This window comes from Amblyomma americanum, chromosome 10 (assembly GCF_052857255.1).
Source record: "Amblyomma americanum isolate KBUSLIRL-KWMA chromosome 10, ASM5285725v1, whole genome shotgun sequence".
In the NCBI taxonomy this organism is placed as follows: domain Eukaryota; kingdom Metazoa; phylum Arthropoda; class Arachnida; order Ixodida; family Ixodidae; genus Amblyomma; species Amblyomma americanum.
The window spans coordinates 37,969,568-37,986,920 of record NC_135506.1 but is presented as its reverse complement, the minus strand read 5'-3'; the positions used below and the strand labels follow the sequence as shown (position 1 = coordinate 37,986,920).

The 17,353-nt window shown below is 48.1% G+C and overlaps 1 protein-coding gene across 1 annotated transcript in view; it reads left to right on the top strand.

Moving 5' to 3' along the window:
* The window catches only part of LOC144107007 (uncharacterized), an 88,183-nt gene that overhangs the window by 54,043 nt on the left and 16,787 nt on the right, over positions 1–17,353 (top strand). The window contains exon 12 of the mRNA XM_077639979.1: positions 4,582–4,660. Coding sequence (XP_077496105.1) covers positions 4,582–4,660 — 79 coding nt within the window. The remainder of the gene's footprint in view (positions 1–4,581; positions 4,661–17,353) is intronic.

The following is a 17,353-nucleotide window of genomic DNA, read 5'->3' as shown; positions in this document are numbered from 1 at the left end:
AAAGCATTGTGCGGCCCTGCGTTATCGCAAAGAAGCCTCCATTGTGCAGATGCCCTAATGTTAGGGCGACGGCGTCGCAGTGCACCACGCATGTGTTGGAGCACACTGATATAAACTCCTGTTCCACCTTCTGCCTTGTGGGACGAACTTCTGGTGTATGACACCTCTTGCATAGAAAAAAGCTCTCAGCATCGTCTGTCGCTGCACTTTTCTGGAAGCCGGAGAAGCTGTGTACCGCTATTCGGCGCGCTGCTTCTTTGAGGATCGCACTGAAAACACATGTTTTGTCTTCAGCAATGATGCTGTCGACAAATGCAGCATCTTTCTCTGCCTCGGAGAGCAAATCGGTGCTCACTGATGCCCGCGTGTCCTGGTCCTTTGTGAGGAAGTGCGGCCCAAGTCTGGCAGTCAGCTTTCGATTCCATGATGTTGAAAGGCGCCCCTGCTTTGTGTCGTCTTCCACCGATGTTTTTCCCGAAACTAACCTCTTGTGCCACTCGACAACTCGCGCCCGCGATAATGTCTCGTTGCCATAAGCGTCACGAAGGACCTCATACGTCTGTGTGGCTGCCTTGCAAAGCTTCACATAGAATTTTATGGTTGCACGTTGCTTGAGGTGGACGTCCATCTCTCCTCATTCAATCACAGTAGCATGCGCAGACGACTAGTGACAACGTAATTTTCTACATGTACTGCCATCTAGCCGCTGCCACAATAATTAACATAAATAGCTCAGGTTTGCCCGAAAAGACGGCGCTACATAAATGCACCAACATTTGTTTAGGGGAATCATTTCTAGAGAAGAAATTAATCAGTCTCGAAACTTCGCGGACCAAGGTTGTATATGATCCTTACATCAATATCCAGGCACCTGGGCGGCCTCAGCTCCGTAGGTTCGCTTTGTTTTTGTGTTTACTGGCTGAACTGGATGCTGTACGAGTCAGTTGCTCAACGCGTGCTAGGATAGTGGTAGCGGTCTGGGATAGTGCGCTCCTCATTCTCTATTGCATATCTTCTGCTGAAACAGCTGAATACGAAAAATATCCTTGAAGAGCAAATGCAACGCTTAGTCTTCGAAGCGCAAAGCATAGAGATAGGAAAAGCGATGAATATTAACAAAACTAAAAAGCTCATACTGTCATGGCCATCGCCGCGGCAAGTACTGGAAGGTGTTGTCGCAAGTTTGACCACTTGTCATTGCTCATCACGAATAAGCGCCTATATCGCATACTGTGTGTAGCCGCAGAACCAGCGCGGGAGTATGGAGACAGGACTTGCATTCACTTCGAGAGCGCCCACCACTCGCTTTCTCTGTAGAGCTCTGGCAGCTGATTGAGTTTGCGCCGCTTGGAGCTCTTCCGACGTTCGTGCCGATTGGCTTGAAACCGATGCTTCTGGGTTCGAGCCAATCGGCACGACCCAAAATGTCTTAAAAGGCGACACCTGCTAATAAGACCTTCTTTGCCACGTAGGATAAAATTAATTTTATTAAAATGCCTGCAACCGACGGTTTAACGTGCCGTGAGGTTGGAAAAGCATCGATCCGGGGTTGTGACTTAATTTGCACTACCCCGGTTCGGCCCGTTCTCGGTGGGTCGTGAGGCTTGTGCTTTTCCGGCGCACGCCGGTCCTGCGTGCCGCGTTACACGAATAGATAGCTTTATAGCAGTGACACGCCAATATCTCCCTACATACAGGCCATCGGAATGAGAGAATACCATGTGCAATTCATACCACATGTGCTTACCAGCAACGTTTTAAGAGCGTTAGCTCTTACTCATCACGTTTCGAGATTTCGTGGGGTCTGCTGCCACCCTGGGACCACAGCGCCATCTGTGGCAGAATAGAAAACGGCATGTCTCGCATAGAGACTTGTAGCGCCATCTACAATAGCGATATAGAAACAACCACCTGCCGTGTGCCAATGATGACGTCTCAGTGCTATATGGTGGATAGGGGTAGAACTATGAAAATGACGTCACAGGACGAAATAGTGGCAGTTTCGGTTCCTAGAAACCAGGATGGCGGCCATTAAAATTGGTTGGGACCTCCTATTCCTTCCCCCCTCACTCACTCCCAAAAATTGTCACTCCCAAAACTGTCCCGTTACGGGACCGCCATATGTGCATACATTTGTTCTGCTATATACTCTGACAGTAAGGGGCAGCCATACGGAGAGAGTTTGTGCACTGAATTTGGAAGGCAAAGAAAACCCTATGGGTGCTGGTATAAAAATAAAAGCACAAATAAATAACAGGTAAACATTGTATACATGCTATTACTTATATTAACCCTTGCTATTTCGCGCCGCAAACCGAAGTTTGGGCCCAACTTGAGGGGGTGTAACTGGCCAACGGGCGCATTCTTCGTCGCTTTCTTCGTCTAGTAAACCAAACAGCTAACGCTCGTTGCTTCAACGTCTTCCAGACGGTGGCGGCCTTTTTTTTAGATAAGGGAAGGTGGAAAACAGCGGCGGTGCGCCAGGGAGCAGAGCGCACCCAAAACGGTTGCCGCTACGCGGTGGCGCTGCGGTCGCTTTAGGATGGGCGCGTCCTCTGCTACTAAGAGCTTGAGGAGTGTCAGCAGACGGTGACTCGCGTGCGTACAGAAACGTATTTAAAATGAATACCAACGTAAGATGGGCGTTCATATCTCTCTTGTATTAATGGAACAAGACAGCTTAGTAGCATTTATAACAATAACCTTAGCCGGACACGTTGAAGACGCGCTGGGAAAAAGCTTATCACATGCGTATTAGATCTGCATTCAAGAAGTAAAGCCACCGTGCTCCCAGTCCGATCACAGTACTTACTGAAAATGCCTCAACCACAAGGACTATTATATTTTCATCTCGATGCATTGGAACAGAGAAAGCGACTGAAGAAAAAAGTGCGTATGCCGCAAGAAAAATGAAATAAAAAGCAATTAGAGTCCACAGATCTCAAGTAACAGTTGCCTCCTTTAAAAAAAAGAAAAACGTGCCAACAGTTCTATACCTGTCTTCCGTGCTAGTTTCGGGCGAGATCTACAGCCAAAAGCTCAACCCCAAGCATCCTGGCCTCTCGTACCGCAGCTATAGAGCGCATGCGAAATTTGCAATACGTAGACGTGTGCGGCTTGAAGTGGCCGAGCCCAGCGCACACGATGCGAGGCGCCAGCCAGTGTCGACCAGTTATGCAGCAAACTGTTCACGTGACCAAGCGCAGTCAATGGGCGTAGCGGCGGCGAAAAGAAAACCAAGGAAACGTACGTGGTACTGTCAAAACCCTAGCGACGGCAAAGAAAGTGGGGCCGCATCCCAGGGGCCAGTTATCCAACTGTCCTCATCTAAAAATGTTGTTAGCACGTACATGACGTCGAAAACAAGGCCTCAGGCACCTCACTGTCAGATGTAGTCTTCGCCTATTGAAAGTTCAGATGACCCCGTTCAAGCTTGTGCTCAGCATACAAACAACGACCGCATTCTAGCCCACTAATCATGTGTTGGTGGGCACAGCAATACGTTGCCTTGAACTTGGTGGGGAAAAATTTCCCATTTTGATTCTGATCCTCCGCTGCTATAGCTGGTATAACGAACTGTTAGGCGCTCTCCCCCTTTTTTTCCTGAGCTGAGGGGGGAGGGTGGTGTATGGTTTTTACGGTCATAACGTTAATTCATCTTACTGAGGTCGTTCTTTATTAGCAAATGTCAATCCAGTGGTCAGAAGCAATGCATGGGTTTGCATGTGCTGTACAATGCCAGCACTTTACTTATGTACCTGATTGCTTTAAGCACCTCTACAAACATCACTACATGAAGGAGGTAATGCTTCGTAGAATTTGATAAGGGTGAGCGCATCAGAGCCTTCCAAAGAACTATTATTGAGATAGAAGTAATTTAATGAAAGGAAAGGGGCCGTTTCTAATAAAGGTGCCTTATGGCAACTGCTATTTCAACTTAACGCTGCCCGCAAACACGTTAGCTTTCAGTTAGGATGGCCGTCGCAATGCTTCGCATATACTACTTCAGATGTTGGTTCTACTAGAGGCGCTTAAGGGCCACTTGTCTGAACAAGGAGTGCGTTCTGTGCGCATCGTTCTCGAGGCGATTTCGTTCAGTTTATCAATAATACAGAAGAATTTGTCGGCCACGGACAACGTGGAGGGTGTGTTGTTAAGGGCATAACGTTACTTCATCTTTGTTCTTGGTCTCCACTGCAATTGCAAAGGCTTCGCGCAACAGGTTTACCTTGCACAACTCTGCCTGCAGGCAGAGTTGTGAAAGGTACGGAGAAAATTTTGAATTGCGGCCCCCTCACAAAAAGTAGGTCCAGTTTGCATATAAACAGGCATGAACCTTTCGATAAAAGTTTTTCTAGCATACATCTTTACAACCCGCTCTCTTGAATGTATCACTTTTGAAACATATGAAAATTCCTTTCTAGTATTCACATGCAAGTTGATGAATATTGATAAATGATATGCGAGGAGCCTGTAAGAATTTTCTCTGGTTCATTTTTACTGTTTAAAGAGGCGCCTTGAAATCTCATTCGCGTCAGTGTGATGTTCTGATTCAAGCCATTAATATTTTTTTGTCTGCAGCGTTGGATTAATAATTGGTCTTCGAAAGAATTACGGAACATGCATCAAAAGAGGCCTGTGGTATGAAAAAATTTATTTGGTAAGTAAGGCCTCGCAGAGTGCACATATAATATTTTTCAGCAGGCCAGGCAGACAGTCATCGCCTTACTCCGTCTACGTACGAAAACAAGAGGGATAGAGAGTGCAAATAACAGTTGATGTAATAATATATTCGTCACACATTTCGAACACATGCAACCAAGGCAATACTGCAATTGTTATTTTGGTATTTATTGCTCCACGAAAATCAATTTAAAGACAACTAATGCTTCAATAAAGGGTGCGTAAAACTGCGTTTTCACGCGTTGATAGTCCTAAAATACATCGTGTCCCTTGGCATGAAACAGCTTGTAAAGAAAATTAAGCACACGTCATACTCGTTTCGAGCAGTGGTGGCTGCTGTGAGCGTGGTAAAAACGATGTAAAATAATTCACTGGCTATGATGATGCTGTTTCTCTGCTTGAATCTCGGCGGCCACAGATGTCAAGTAACAGTTGCCTCCTATAAAAAAAAGAAAAACGTGCGAACAGTTCTGTACCTGTCTTCCGTGCTAGAAAAGTAACCTTATCCCAAGCAGCACAAGTAATTGCCCCAACATTGGAACTCTATTGGCAAAGCTTGCCCTACAAAGGACCAGGATGGGACAATGTTGTTGCAATATTGGGTCGATGGTCTGCGCTGCTTAGGATGGCACAGGTGCTTTCGTACAGCCCGTCTCAGCTTTAAACAATAGACCAGGGAAAGAAATGAAGGCAATGACGAATCCGACACTACGCTAACAAACTGTACATGTGCATATTTACTGAAAATGAAAGTGGTAGAAATAATGTAATATTATTCGTCACACATTTCGAAAGGCAATACGCCTATGCAGGTAAGCACAGCCTATGAATTCGCTGAGACGTCGAAAAGTTTCGCGAAAGGCACAAACGCATGACATTGATTCGCTGTTGTATCGTGTGGGTCATGTCTTGTGGTGTAGTGCTCCGTTTGGGTACGTGTTCTGTAGGCACATAAGTGTTGTGGCTTGCTCTAAGCTTAGGCTGCCATATGGCGCTTAGGGCAGTAGGTTAGGAAGGGGTTGGTGAGTAAACTAGCATTTCTTGTTCTAAGAGTCCTCTGACATCAGCTGCGTCTCTGGCTTCTTCTTGTACCTGCTTTAGCTGACCCTACGTGTCCGAGTCTGCTAGGTTGTCCCACTGCTTGCATTATCATGTTGATCGGTACAACGTAGCGTAGTCTCCAAACCAGACACGTTCGCTCTTGTATCTCGTATGGCCCATGAATTGAGAAATGGTGCTGTTTCGATACATGTTGCTTTGTAGGCACCTAAGTCTTGTGCATTGCTTAGGTTGCCATGTGGGAGTTCGTACTTCCTACATCTTTCCTGCATGTTTTTGTGTTGTAAAGGGCTCTATCGATGTCTCTGCCTCCCACTTCCTCCCCCGGCTACTGTATACAACGAAGTCTACTCAAAGTGTCTCCCTGCACCCCAGCGTCGGGGACCCAAATGATAGTGCGTTGAGGAACTTTAGTGCTGTGAGGCTTATGCTCAACACACACACACACACACACACACACACACACACACACACACACACACACACACACACACACACACACACACACACACACACACACACACACACACACACACACACACACACACACACACACACACACACACACACACACACACACACACACACACACACACACACACGCATACGCACACGCACACACACACACACACACACACACACACACACACACGCATACGCACACGCACACGCACACACGCGCACACGCGCACACACGCACACACGCACACACACCGCACACACACCACACACACACCACACACACAGGCGTCTTTTTATTTGGGAACAGCCGGGCACACGCGTGCTCGGAGCCCAAGCAAGCGACGATGATGATGATGGGGATATACAGATGAAAGAGGTGAAAGTTCGCGCAAAGCGCTCACACAAATAGTTCCCCGGCAGGAAAGCGGCCATCTTGGCCGCGGATTAAATAGAAGAGGGGCGACGGGTGTAGATTTTCATCCGCGATACATGAACCACTTCTTGAGAGCGGCGACGGCGGTCGATGACGGGGTGCGAGGGAACAACGGCGTAGTTGACCGGAGATGTTTGCTGGACAAGATAAGGTCCGATAAAACGCTGGAGAAACTTTGCGCACAGTCCAGGCGTGTGGACGGGTGTCTAGAGGAGGACCTCATCTCCGGGTCGGAAGGAGACCGTACGGTGGTGCAGGTCATAGCGGTGTTAGCGGTCTTGCTGAGTGGCTTCGGTGTTGACGCGGGCGAGGTGGCGACAATATGCCATCCGAGAAGCGAACTCTTCGCCCAGAGACGCAGACGGAGATGCGGAAGCAGAAAAGAAGGCGGTATCGAACAATGAGGATGGAACACGGCCATACACCAAGAAGAAAGGGCTGTAGCCAGTGGTGCGTTGAACTGCGGAATTGTAGGCAAAGGTGACAAAGGGCAAAATGTTGTCCCAGTTCTTATGTTCAGGCCGAATGTACATAGATATCATGTCAGACAGGGTACGGTGAAAGCGCTCGATGAGACCGTTGGTTTGAGGATGGTAGCTACAACATGTCTTGTGGAAAGTGTTGGTGGCGCGGAGGACCACTTGAAGCACATGGGACAAAAATGTCTTCCCACGGTCGCTGATCAGGACACGAGCAGCACCATGGCGCAACACTATCGCATGCAAGAAAAAGTCGGCGACTTCAGAAGCGGCACCGGAGTGAAGCGGGGCTGTTTCAGCATACCGCGTCCGGTGGTCAATGGCGGTGACAACCGAACGGTGGCCAGCTGGCGTAAGGGGAAAGGGACCAAACAAGTCGATGGCGACGGTGTCGAAAGGCACGGATGGGCAAGGAAGAGGCTGTAGGAGGCCGGCAGGAACGGATGTTGACCGCTTGGGACGCTGGCAAGGCACACAGGAGGATATGTATTTGGCAACGCTAGTAGAGAGCCCAGGCCAGAAGTATCAGCTCTTGATACGGTCATACGTCTTCAGGTGACCCAAATGACCGGCAGAGGCGTCGTCGTCGTAAACCTGCAAAACTTGAAGACGAAGGGAGCGAGGCAAAACGGGAACCCACCGGTGACCCCTAGGGTGGTAGGTGTAGCGGTAGAGTGTGCCGTGCTGAAATCTGAACTGGCGAAGCTGGCGTCGCGAGCGACTGTTGGGTGCCACTGATTGGCCTCGGAGACGATCGATGATAGTGCGGCCGAATGGATCAGCCAGCTGATGGGAGGGCAAATCGGCGTGGACTTCGACTGGTGTAACAACAATGGGTATACAATCCATAAGGAGGTCGGACGCCTGAGGTGAAGGGCACGTTGTTTAGGGGGCCGCAGCGTGAGTCCGGGAGTCAGGTAACGGGCATCGAGACAGGGCGTCAGCGTCGAGGTGTTTTCTCTCGGATTTGTAGGTGATAGTGAAGGTGTACTCCTGAAGACGTAGCCCCCAGCGACCCAAACGGCCGGACAAGTTCTTCAGTGCCGACAGCCAACAGAGCGCGTGATGATCGGTAACAATGGTGAAGGGATGGCCGTACAATTAGGGGCGAAATTTCTGGATTGCCCAAACAACGGCGAGACACTCTTGCTCTGTTATGGTGTAGTTACGCTCCGCTGTATTAAGAGAACGGCTGGCGTACGCTACAGCCTGCTCTTGGTTGGCATCGTTGCGTTGTAAGAGAACAGCGCCAAGGCCTTGTCCACTGGCGTCGGTATGGAGAATGGTGGGGGCTGCCTCATCAAAATGGCGAAGCACAGGCGTTGAAGTGAGCGCCTGCTTGAGGGCTTGGAAGGCCTCTTCGCATTCAGTGGACCACAGAAAGCGTCTCAGAAGTCAATAGTTTATGTATGGGGGACGCTTTGGATGCAAAATTACGTATGAAACGGCGGAAGTAGGACGCTAAGCCCAGGAAGCTGCGAAGTTCATTCAGGCGCTGGGGGCGAGGACAACTGAGGACAGCGGCAATTTTTTCAGCATCAGGTCGAATTCCGGCCTTACTAACGATGTGACCGAGTACTTTTATGCTTTTGCTGGCAAAGTGGTACATTTTGGTATTTAATTGAAGACCGGCTTTCGCAAGGCACGTGAGAACTGCGTTGGGACGGTGCAAGTGCTGGGAGAAGTCGGACGAAAAGATGATAATGTCGTCCAGATAGGAAAGACAGGTCTTTCATTTCATGCCCAGTAGCACGGTGTCAATCATGCGCTCAAATGTGGCCGGGGCATTGCACAGTCCGAAAGGCATCACATTGAATTCGTAAAGACCGTCCGGGGTAACAAATGCGGTCTTCTCCTTGTCTGATTCGTGCATGGGGATTTGCCAATAGCCCGAGCGGAGGTCGAGGCTTGAAAAGTACTCAGCGCCTTGGAGGCAGTCCAACGCGTCGTCGATGCGAGGGAGCGGGTAGACATCTTTATGGGTTATCTTGTTAAGGGCACAGTAATCGACGCAGAAACGAATTGAGCCATCTTTTTTACGGGCGAGAACGACAGGAGATGACCAGGAGCTTGTAGATGGTCGAATGATGTGGCGCGAAAGCATGTCTGCAACCTGGTCCTCAATGATCTTGCGCTCAGATGCGGAAACGCGGTACGGACGGCGCCGTAGAATAGCTGAGCCGTCCGTCTCTATGCGAGGGGACGTTACAGAAGTCTGGCCTAAAGCGGACGTGCACACATCAAAGGAGTTCTGGTGGGTCATAAGAACTTCTAGTAAGGCTGTCGACTGCTCAGACGTAAGGTCAGCGCTGATGGCGGCTGCGAGCGCAGAGGAAGAACACGGAGCGGGAGTATCAGCTGGTAGCACAGCACATGAAATCGGGTCGGTGTCGAGAGGGACAGGTTTACCTTCAAACAGGAAACCAATAGTAGCGCCTTTGGGTAGTAACATGGACTGGCTGGTAGTGTTCAGCGCCGTGATGACCGCGCAACCACGGAAGAAAGATGTGAGGCAAGAGGCAACAGCGATGCCTTGGGAGGTCCAGCGTGGCGAAGGCATGACTAAGGCATCGCCCTCAAAAGCGATGTATAAAGTTGCAAAGGATGAGCTGTTCACGGCCAAGGGGCAGGGCGAAGTCCACAGCAGTGACCACACGTGGTGGCGAACAGTCAGACCAGGGTGCCAATTCTGGATCTGCTATGTGGATGAGGCAGCCGTTGCAAGAGATGAGGGCAGAAGACGACGACAAAGTCCTACCCCAGGATTATCGGATGAACGCAGGATGGGAGGATAATGAATTCAATATGATAGCGCTGGTTAGCGATGAAAACACGCACAGTGCATTGGCCAGTGGAGTAGATGAGCGTGCCGTTGGCTCCACGGAGAGGCGAACCGCTGTATGGAGTTGTGACTTTGCGCAGGCGGGAACACAGGGCAAGGTGAATGACGGAGAAAGCGGCACCCGTGTCTATGAGAGCTTGAGTCCACACCCCTTCAACACACACTGTCAACATATTCGACGGGCGGTCAGGAAGAATTTTGGAGTTCGCACGGCAAGCAGCATTCCCTCCAAAACCTGCTTCGTTTAGTTTTCCGGGCTAGGAGCGAAGGGCTGTTAGGCGGGTCGAAGAGGTGATGAGCGGCGAAAAGGTGAAGGGGAGCGGCGGCGAGTAGAACGGGAGGCCCGAGTGATATCCTGAGAGTTTGGAGGCGAGGGGGAGCAACGGTAAATTTGGGAGAACGGCGAGGTGGAAGTATCAGGCTGGCGCACAGGTGCACGTTCGAAAGCAGCATAACCGCGTCGTTCATCTTGCTGTCGCCGGCGACAGACGCGTGAGACATGACCGCGGATCCTGCAGTAGTCGCAAGTATGACGGGGAGTACGCCAGGCTGGAGCATAAGGCGTTGCTGGAGGACACGGAGCCACGGCAGCCACGGGACCGCAGGCAGGCGTTGGAGTAGACGTAGGGACCGGGGCGGGTGGCCTGATGCAATGTCGGCATAGGTGGGCGGGCGAGAAGGTGTCTGAGGGGTGGCAGGGGCCACGGCGCAGGTGAAAGCGGCCAGCTCATTTTTGATGACGCTCCGCAAGTCAGGTGTAGCAGGCGGGATATTAAAGGTCGGAGTGCCGAGAGTGGTGGGCTGCCCGTAGAGTTCTTCGCGTATCAGGGAACGGATGACGGAACGGAGGTTCTCATCGACGAGGACGCTGCCATCACTGGGGTGTGACTGAAGGCGGCATGACTGCAGCTCATCCAGGCGCTGGCATGTGGTGGTAATGGCAGATACGCTGGAGGGGTTCTGGGCTATCAACGCGTTGAAAGCAACGGTCCCAATGCCCTCAAGAATGTGGCGAACGCGCTCCGACTCAGGCATGTCAGCACTAACGCGGCGGCAAAGAGCAAGAACGTCCTCGATGTAAGAGGTGTAGGACTCCCCAGGCTGCTGAAGCCGCGCGGCAAGCTTTTTCTTGGCTAGCTCAGAGGGGCCTGTCGGCGTGCCGAAAATTTTCCGCAGCTGCTGTGTGAATGTAGGCCACTCGTGATTAAGACACCACGTCTTTGCGACGTCAGTCAAGTAAAAGACAACATTCAGCAGCTTGTGGGAGTCATCCCACCGGTTGAACGTACTGACGCTGGTGTAGTTGTCGACGTCGTCGCCATGAAGTCCGGCGAAGACCTGAGGGTCACGTTGACGGCTGGTGATGGTCCAGGCTGGGGCAACCGCAGCAGCCGGGGAAGGCGACGGGGGTGAGCGCGTTCCGTTGCCTTCCTCCATACCTTTTATATATATATATATATATATATGGGCATGTTTAGATAAGAACAGTAATCGAGGTCCCATGACCATTTTTTGTTTTCAATTATATTTTTATCTGTGATGGGTAAATGTGTCCACACAAAGGAATGAACCTTAGTTTTGCAAGGAACTTCGTAGATTTCTCGGAAAAAAATCGTATGTCACAAGGGGTGGAGAATGTCGTTTTTGCCACTTCTCAAAGTTGCAAGTTTGGAGCATCACTGGATGCACAATAAGTTGTTTTCGCGCATAAGTATTTTTTCAGTACTTCACTACAACTTGTGCTATACGAAGACATAAAAAACGTTTTCTAGCTGTGTCAGTCTTCTGAGTAAAAAATCGCAAATTTCGCTTCCGGAGCTGTGCGGTGCCAAAAAGGCACTTTTGAGGGCAAGCTTACGGCAAGATGCGTAAAGATCTCCCGACTGAATCTTTTTCTCTGTATTTTTCAGATACTTTTAATCACTTCAGGCAAGTTTTGTAGCTCTACACTTGACCTATATTTTTCAATATGGCCTCAAAATTGGCAGTTCAAAAACGTGAAAAAAGGGACCACTTTGACTTGAGTTTAAAAAAAAAAACATCATGATCGATATTTATTAAAATTTGCCCTAATAATACTCAACACTTCATAATTTTAAGGCATTAAAAAAGTATTGCATTATATTGTTTTAAAGTATGTAAATAAATACAAAACTGACTTCATGATTTCAATCCCTACGACTGCTCAGTATTCCCTCTTAGGATGCGCAATCGTCAGAAGCTGGTTTTAGTATTAATATTTTGTAAGTAAATTTTAAACGCTACAGTTGCTGAGTTCATAAGTGTAATTTGTAAGCATTTTTTCTATTACAATCAAAGGTCTAAAGCTCCTATTCGCTTTCGTACTGTTCTAACGGTGGGACCTAAATTACTGTTAGCATATTCCAGCACGTTATATTGGAGTGACGTGTGTGTAGGGGTAGTTTATGCAAACAATTAATGCACCCGTCGCACTCTCAAGGTGACTTTAACTGCTACCGCCGCTCCAGGGATGAACCGCGCTTGGCAGCCGCTCCTATAGCTATATAACGCCCGGCGCGACTTTGAAATTCACAGCATCATGTGTGCCGCCGCCGCACCGAGGCTTTAGCCGCCGCTATCATCTTTTCATCGCAACGCACCGAACGCCTAGCAGTTATGCCTCAGCCTTCGACCTTCGACAAAGATAACCCTTGTGAGCGGATGTTGTTCGGATCTCGAGTTTTGTGTGTCGTTTTCCAGGCCTGGTAGACCCGGTGGGGTCGTTTTCTGTACTCACGTGTTTTCTCTGCGCTGGAGCGCTCCCTCGACAAGCATACTTGGTATCTCAGTCTCGGCTCGTACGTCAGACCGAAAGAACATAAGTGTCGACGGTGGACAGCCTGTGTTAAAAATCCATTCATCTGTCCATCTCCTCTTTTTGGAAAAGCAGCTCTGGGCCCTGCATCCGTCACCTGCTCTTCTGTCTCGCGATAATCTCCTGAAGCGGTGAGCTTTTGCATTCATGAAGAGATTTCCGCGGCGAACGTTTTGTGCCGACTACTCAAAAAGGCACAAACAGAGAATTGAAAAAGAACGTAATTTTCGCAGTGCAAAGACACTCATTGTCGCTGCTCTCAAAAAAGTCCTACTTCCCGAAGAAGCTCTCCGAGTACGAGAAAGTGACTTCATCTGTCAGAATTGTTACCGTCGGTTCAAGGAAGACATAGATAATATGCAGGCAGAGTCAACCGAAACAGAAGAATTCCGCCCTGGGGAAGAAATCGTAGAAAATTTAAATTCAAGTGTCAGCCTACCTCCGAAATCTCGCCCCTAAAGCCACCGAGCGCTCTAAAAAAACGCCTCAGACTTTCCTATGCAAAGCGAAAGCAGGAAGAGGTGGCAAGAGCTATGGTGACGAAAATACGATCGGGGATACCGGCAGCATATAATGTCCCAGAGACTTCGCGCGCGTCAGAAGAAAAGTGTGCGCAGTGCAGCAGTTGGGAGGACAACCTACATGCTGCCTACAATAGGTGCACGTCCTTTCAAGAGCGTTGCCAGCTGCTGACACTGCTACCACGCAACCTAACCGTGAAATATGTGCAGGAAGTTATTCCAGAGGCAACGAGGTACGTTATCCAAAAATCGAAGATGGTGGATGAGGAAGGCGTATGCTCAACACAGGAGAGATATACAAGATGTAAACTACAACAGGAAGACATTACCACCGTTTTAGAATATTACACCATGGATGAACTCGATTGCTCTAGACAGACTCCGAACAAAAAGGATGTTGTGAGAATCTAGAAGGAGGGAGGGAAAGAATGGATACCTAAACGCTTCATGACGCGGTCCTTGCGAGAAGCATTCCGCCTCTACAAGCAAGCTCACCTTGCCTTCCAGGTTGGCCTCACAACATTCATATCCTTGCGTCCTAAGTGGGTGAAATGATCGCCACAGTGGCAAGTGTGTGTTTGTGTGTGCTGTGCAAACTTTCAGTTGTGCCTCGTGGGACTGCACAACGCGTCCGGAAGGTCGCTTTCTCCCGAAGATATGCAGAGCCTCTGCGTATGCCAGGAACCTACTGCGTCGTGTTTCCTTAGGCATTGTGAGCACTGTCCACAAGATGGCATTTTCACTTCGGAAAATTTTGAAATGAGCAGCGAGGACGAGGTGTTGATTGCTTCATGGGAATACGGTGAGCTCGTTAAAGACTCTGACCGCTTCATCATTTATGAGAGAATTTCTAAGAATGACCATGAAATGGATTCTCCACAACTATATTAGATCTGTGCAAGCAAGAGCAATACATAAAGAAAAACACAGCTGGAAGAGAGGTGCAATTGTTTTGCATTTTGATTTCGCCGAAAACTGGACAGTTGTGCTTCCAGACGCAGTACAAGCTTACCATTGGCAGAAAAAGCAGGTGACCGTGTTTACCTGCGTTGTCACGTCAAGAAAATCGACTCGGAACTACGCCGTAATTTCCGACGATATGTCTCATGATTCAGCTCATGCATGCTTGGCTCTGTCAAAAATCAAAGCACACCTCGAAGACAACGCGCCAATATACACCAAGATAACATATGTGAGCGACGGGGCTCCCGCTCACTTCAAGAATAAATATCAGTTTCATGAGCTACAACGCAGTGAATGTCGAGAGACGAAATGGATGTTTTCGGCCACTGGACACGGCAAAAATGCTTGCGACGGCGTTGGTGGGCTTGTCAAACATCGAGCATCACACCACAACTTGCGGAAGCCTGAAAGTGAGGCCATACAAACAGCCAGCGGCTTCGTAGACGCAATTCAAGGAACGCTAAAGAACATCACCATTCTGGAGCTCCCACAGAGGGAGCTTGCAGACTTTCGCGAAACGAAGAAGGAAGAATGGAAAATGGCAAAGAAAGTGCCTGGAGTTCAGACGCTCCATATGTGGAAGTACGTTCAAATAAATGAAGGCAGTGCATCCTACGTGGCCTCCACCGCTGCTTCGGAATGGAAGAGACTTTGATCTGGTTTGTGCTTCGTGCTGGACAATATACTGTGCGCATACCGACTTCAACTGCTGCCGTTAATTACTTGTTACGATTTTCTGAATTGCAATCTGCATATAAAGCGGCATCCCATTTGTAAATTGCGTTCCTATTAAAACTCCTGATTAAAAATCTTGCAGATAAATTGTTCCTCTCAGAAGACGACGTTCTGTCTCCTGACATTGCCCTGTAGAACATTTGAACACAGAGGTAAACAGATGCAGGTACGGAAACGTCGGCATCAGAAATACATGAATATAAACTTTTATATATAAAAATTTTTCTAAAAACTCACAAATGATCTAATATTTTTAAAAAATCGATTACATACCAATGTACCTTACGATGATAAATTAGAAATACAAAAAAAAAACGTTTGACCGCCAGCAGTCAGTTAATCAGGTGAAATAACGATTTTATTCCCATTTTGACGCATTAGGAACACCGCTAACAAGCGAGTAGGAGCTGTACAAACATTCAGGATGGTTCGCATATTGTGGTAATTGAAATGTAACCACGTTCAGTGAGTGCTAAATGAAATTTCTGACAATTACTATTTCTAAGAGGCAGTAATTACCAATTCTAGGTAACAAAAATTATCGAGTATTGAGTATTATTAAGGCAAATTTTAATAAAATTCGATGATGTTTTTTTTTAAATTCAAGTCAAAGTTGTCACTTTTTTGACGTTTTTGAACTTCTGCCAATTTTGAGGCCTTATTGAAAAATATATATCAAGTGTAGAGCTACAAAACTTGCCTGAAGTGATTAAAAGTAGCTGAAAAATACAGAGAAAAAGATTCAGTCGGGAGATCTTTACGCATCTTGCCCTAAGGCTGCCCTGAAAAGTGCCTTTTTGGCACCGCACAGCTCCGGAAGCGAAGTTTGCGATTTTTTACTCAGAAGACTGACACAGCAAGAAAACGTTTTTTATTTTAATCGTATTGTGCAAGTTGTAATAAAGTGCTGAAAAAATATTTATGCGCGGAAACAATTTATTGTGCATACAGTGATGCTTGCAACTTTGCGAAGTGGCAAAAACGACATTCTCCACCTCTTGTGACATGAGCTTTTTTTCCGAGAAAACCATGAAGTTCCTAGCAAAACTAAGGTTCATTCCTTTGTGTGGACACATTTACCCATCACAATTTGGAGGTCGTGGTTTCGGATTCCACCGGCGGCATGGTTATTTTCTCTCCTGGTTTATAAGTAATGTTCTTTAAAACCAATTGATTGGCATTAGAAATTTTAAAAAAATAGAAAACATTCCCCTATGCACATTGGTTTCGTTGACTGTTGGTTTCCTTAATATGTTTGTCAAACGAGCCCCTCATTTAAAAAAAAATAGAAAACATTCCCCTTTCCCCTATGCACATGGGTTTCATTGACTGTTGGTTTCCTTAACATGTTCGTCAAACGAGCCCCTCATTTCATTTGCCTTGTTTGCTGATAGCTTAACGGGGGTCTCGGTTCTGGCAGTCTTGATGCCATAGGTAGCATAAGAGGGCTCTCGCACAGTTTCCGCCCTCGCCGTTAGATGACGTTCTACGTCACACTTGCGGTATTACAGGACGTGCTACGTCCACCGCTATGGACGAGGGTGGCGCTGGTGAACACTCTCAAGGTTCGCTTACAAGCAAAACATAAATACCCACGAAAGCAGCAGATTGGACAGCCGTCGCCGTAGCTCAGTTGGTAAGAGCACCGGACGCGATATTCGGAGGTCGTAGGTTCGGATCCCACCGGCGGCATGGTTTCGTTGACTGTTGGCTTCCTTAATATGTTTGTCAAACGAGCCCCTCATTTCATTTGCCTTGTCTGCTAATAGCTTAACGGGGGTCTCGGTTCTGGCAGTCTTGATGCCATAGGTAGCATAAGAGGGCTCTCGCACAGTTTCCGCCGTCTCCGTTAGATGACGTTCTACGTCACACTTGCGGTATTACAGGACGTGCTACGTCCACCGCTATGGCCGAGGGTGGCGCTGGTGAACACTCTCAAGGTTCGCTTACGAGCAAAACATAAATACCCACGAAAGCAGCAGATTGGACAGCCGTCGCCATAGCTCAGTTGGTAAGAGCACCGGACGCGATATTTGGAGGTCTTGGGTTCGGATCCCACCGGCGGCATGGTTGTTTTTGTGCTGGTTTATAAGTAATTTTCTTTAAAACCAATTGATTGGCATTAGAAATTTAAAAAATATATATAAACATTCCCCTATGCATGTGATTACTGCAATTTGTTCGGTAACTCGAGGACTTTTCGTCCTCAATTTTTTGGAAACTTTTATATCGAGTAGGATGCTTTCCAGTAACTGTTAATGTCTCTTGTAGGCTTCCCAGATTGCTAGTGCTTCACCACCTCTTCTGCCATCAGGATGCATTTTGTTGGTAAAGTTTTCT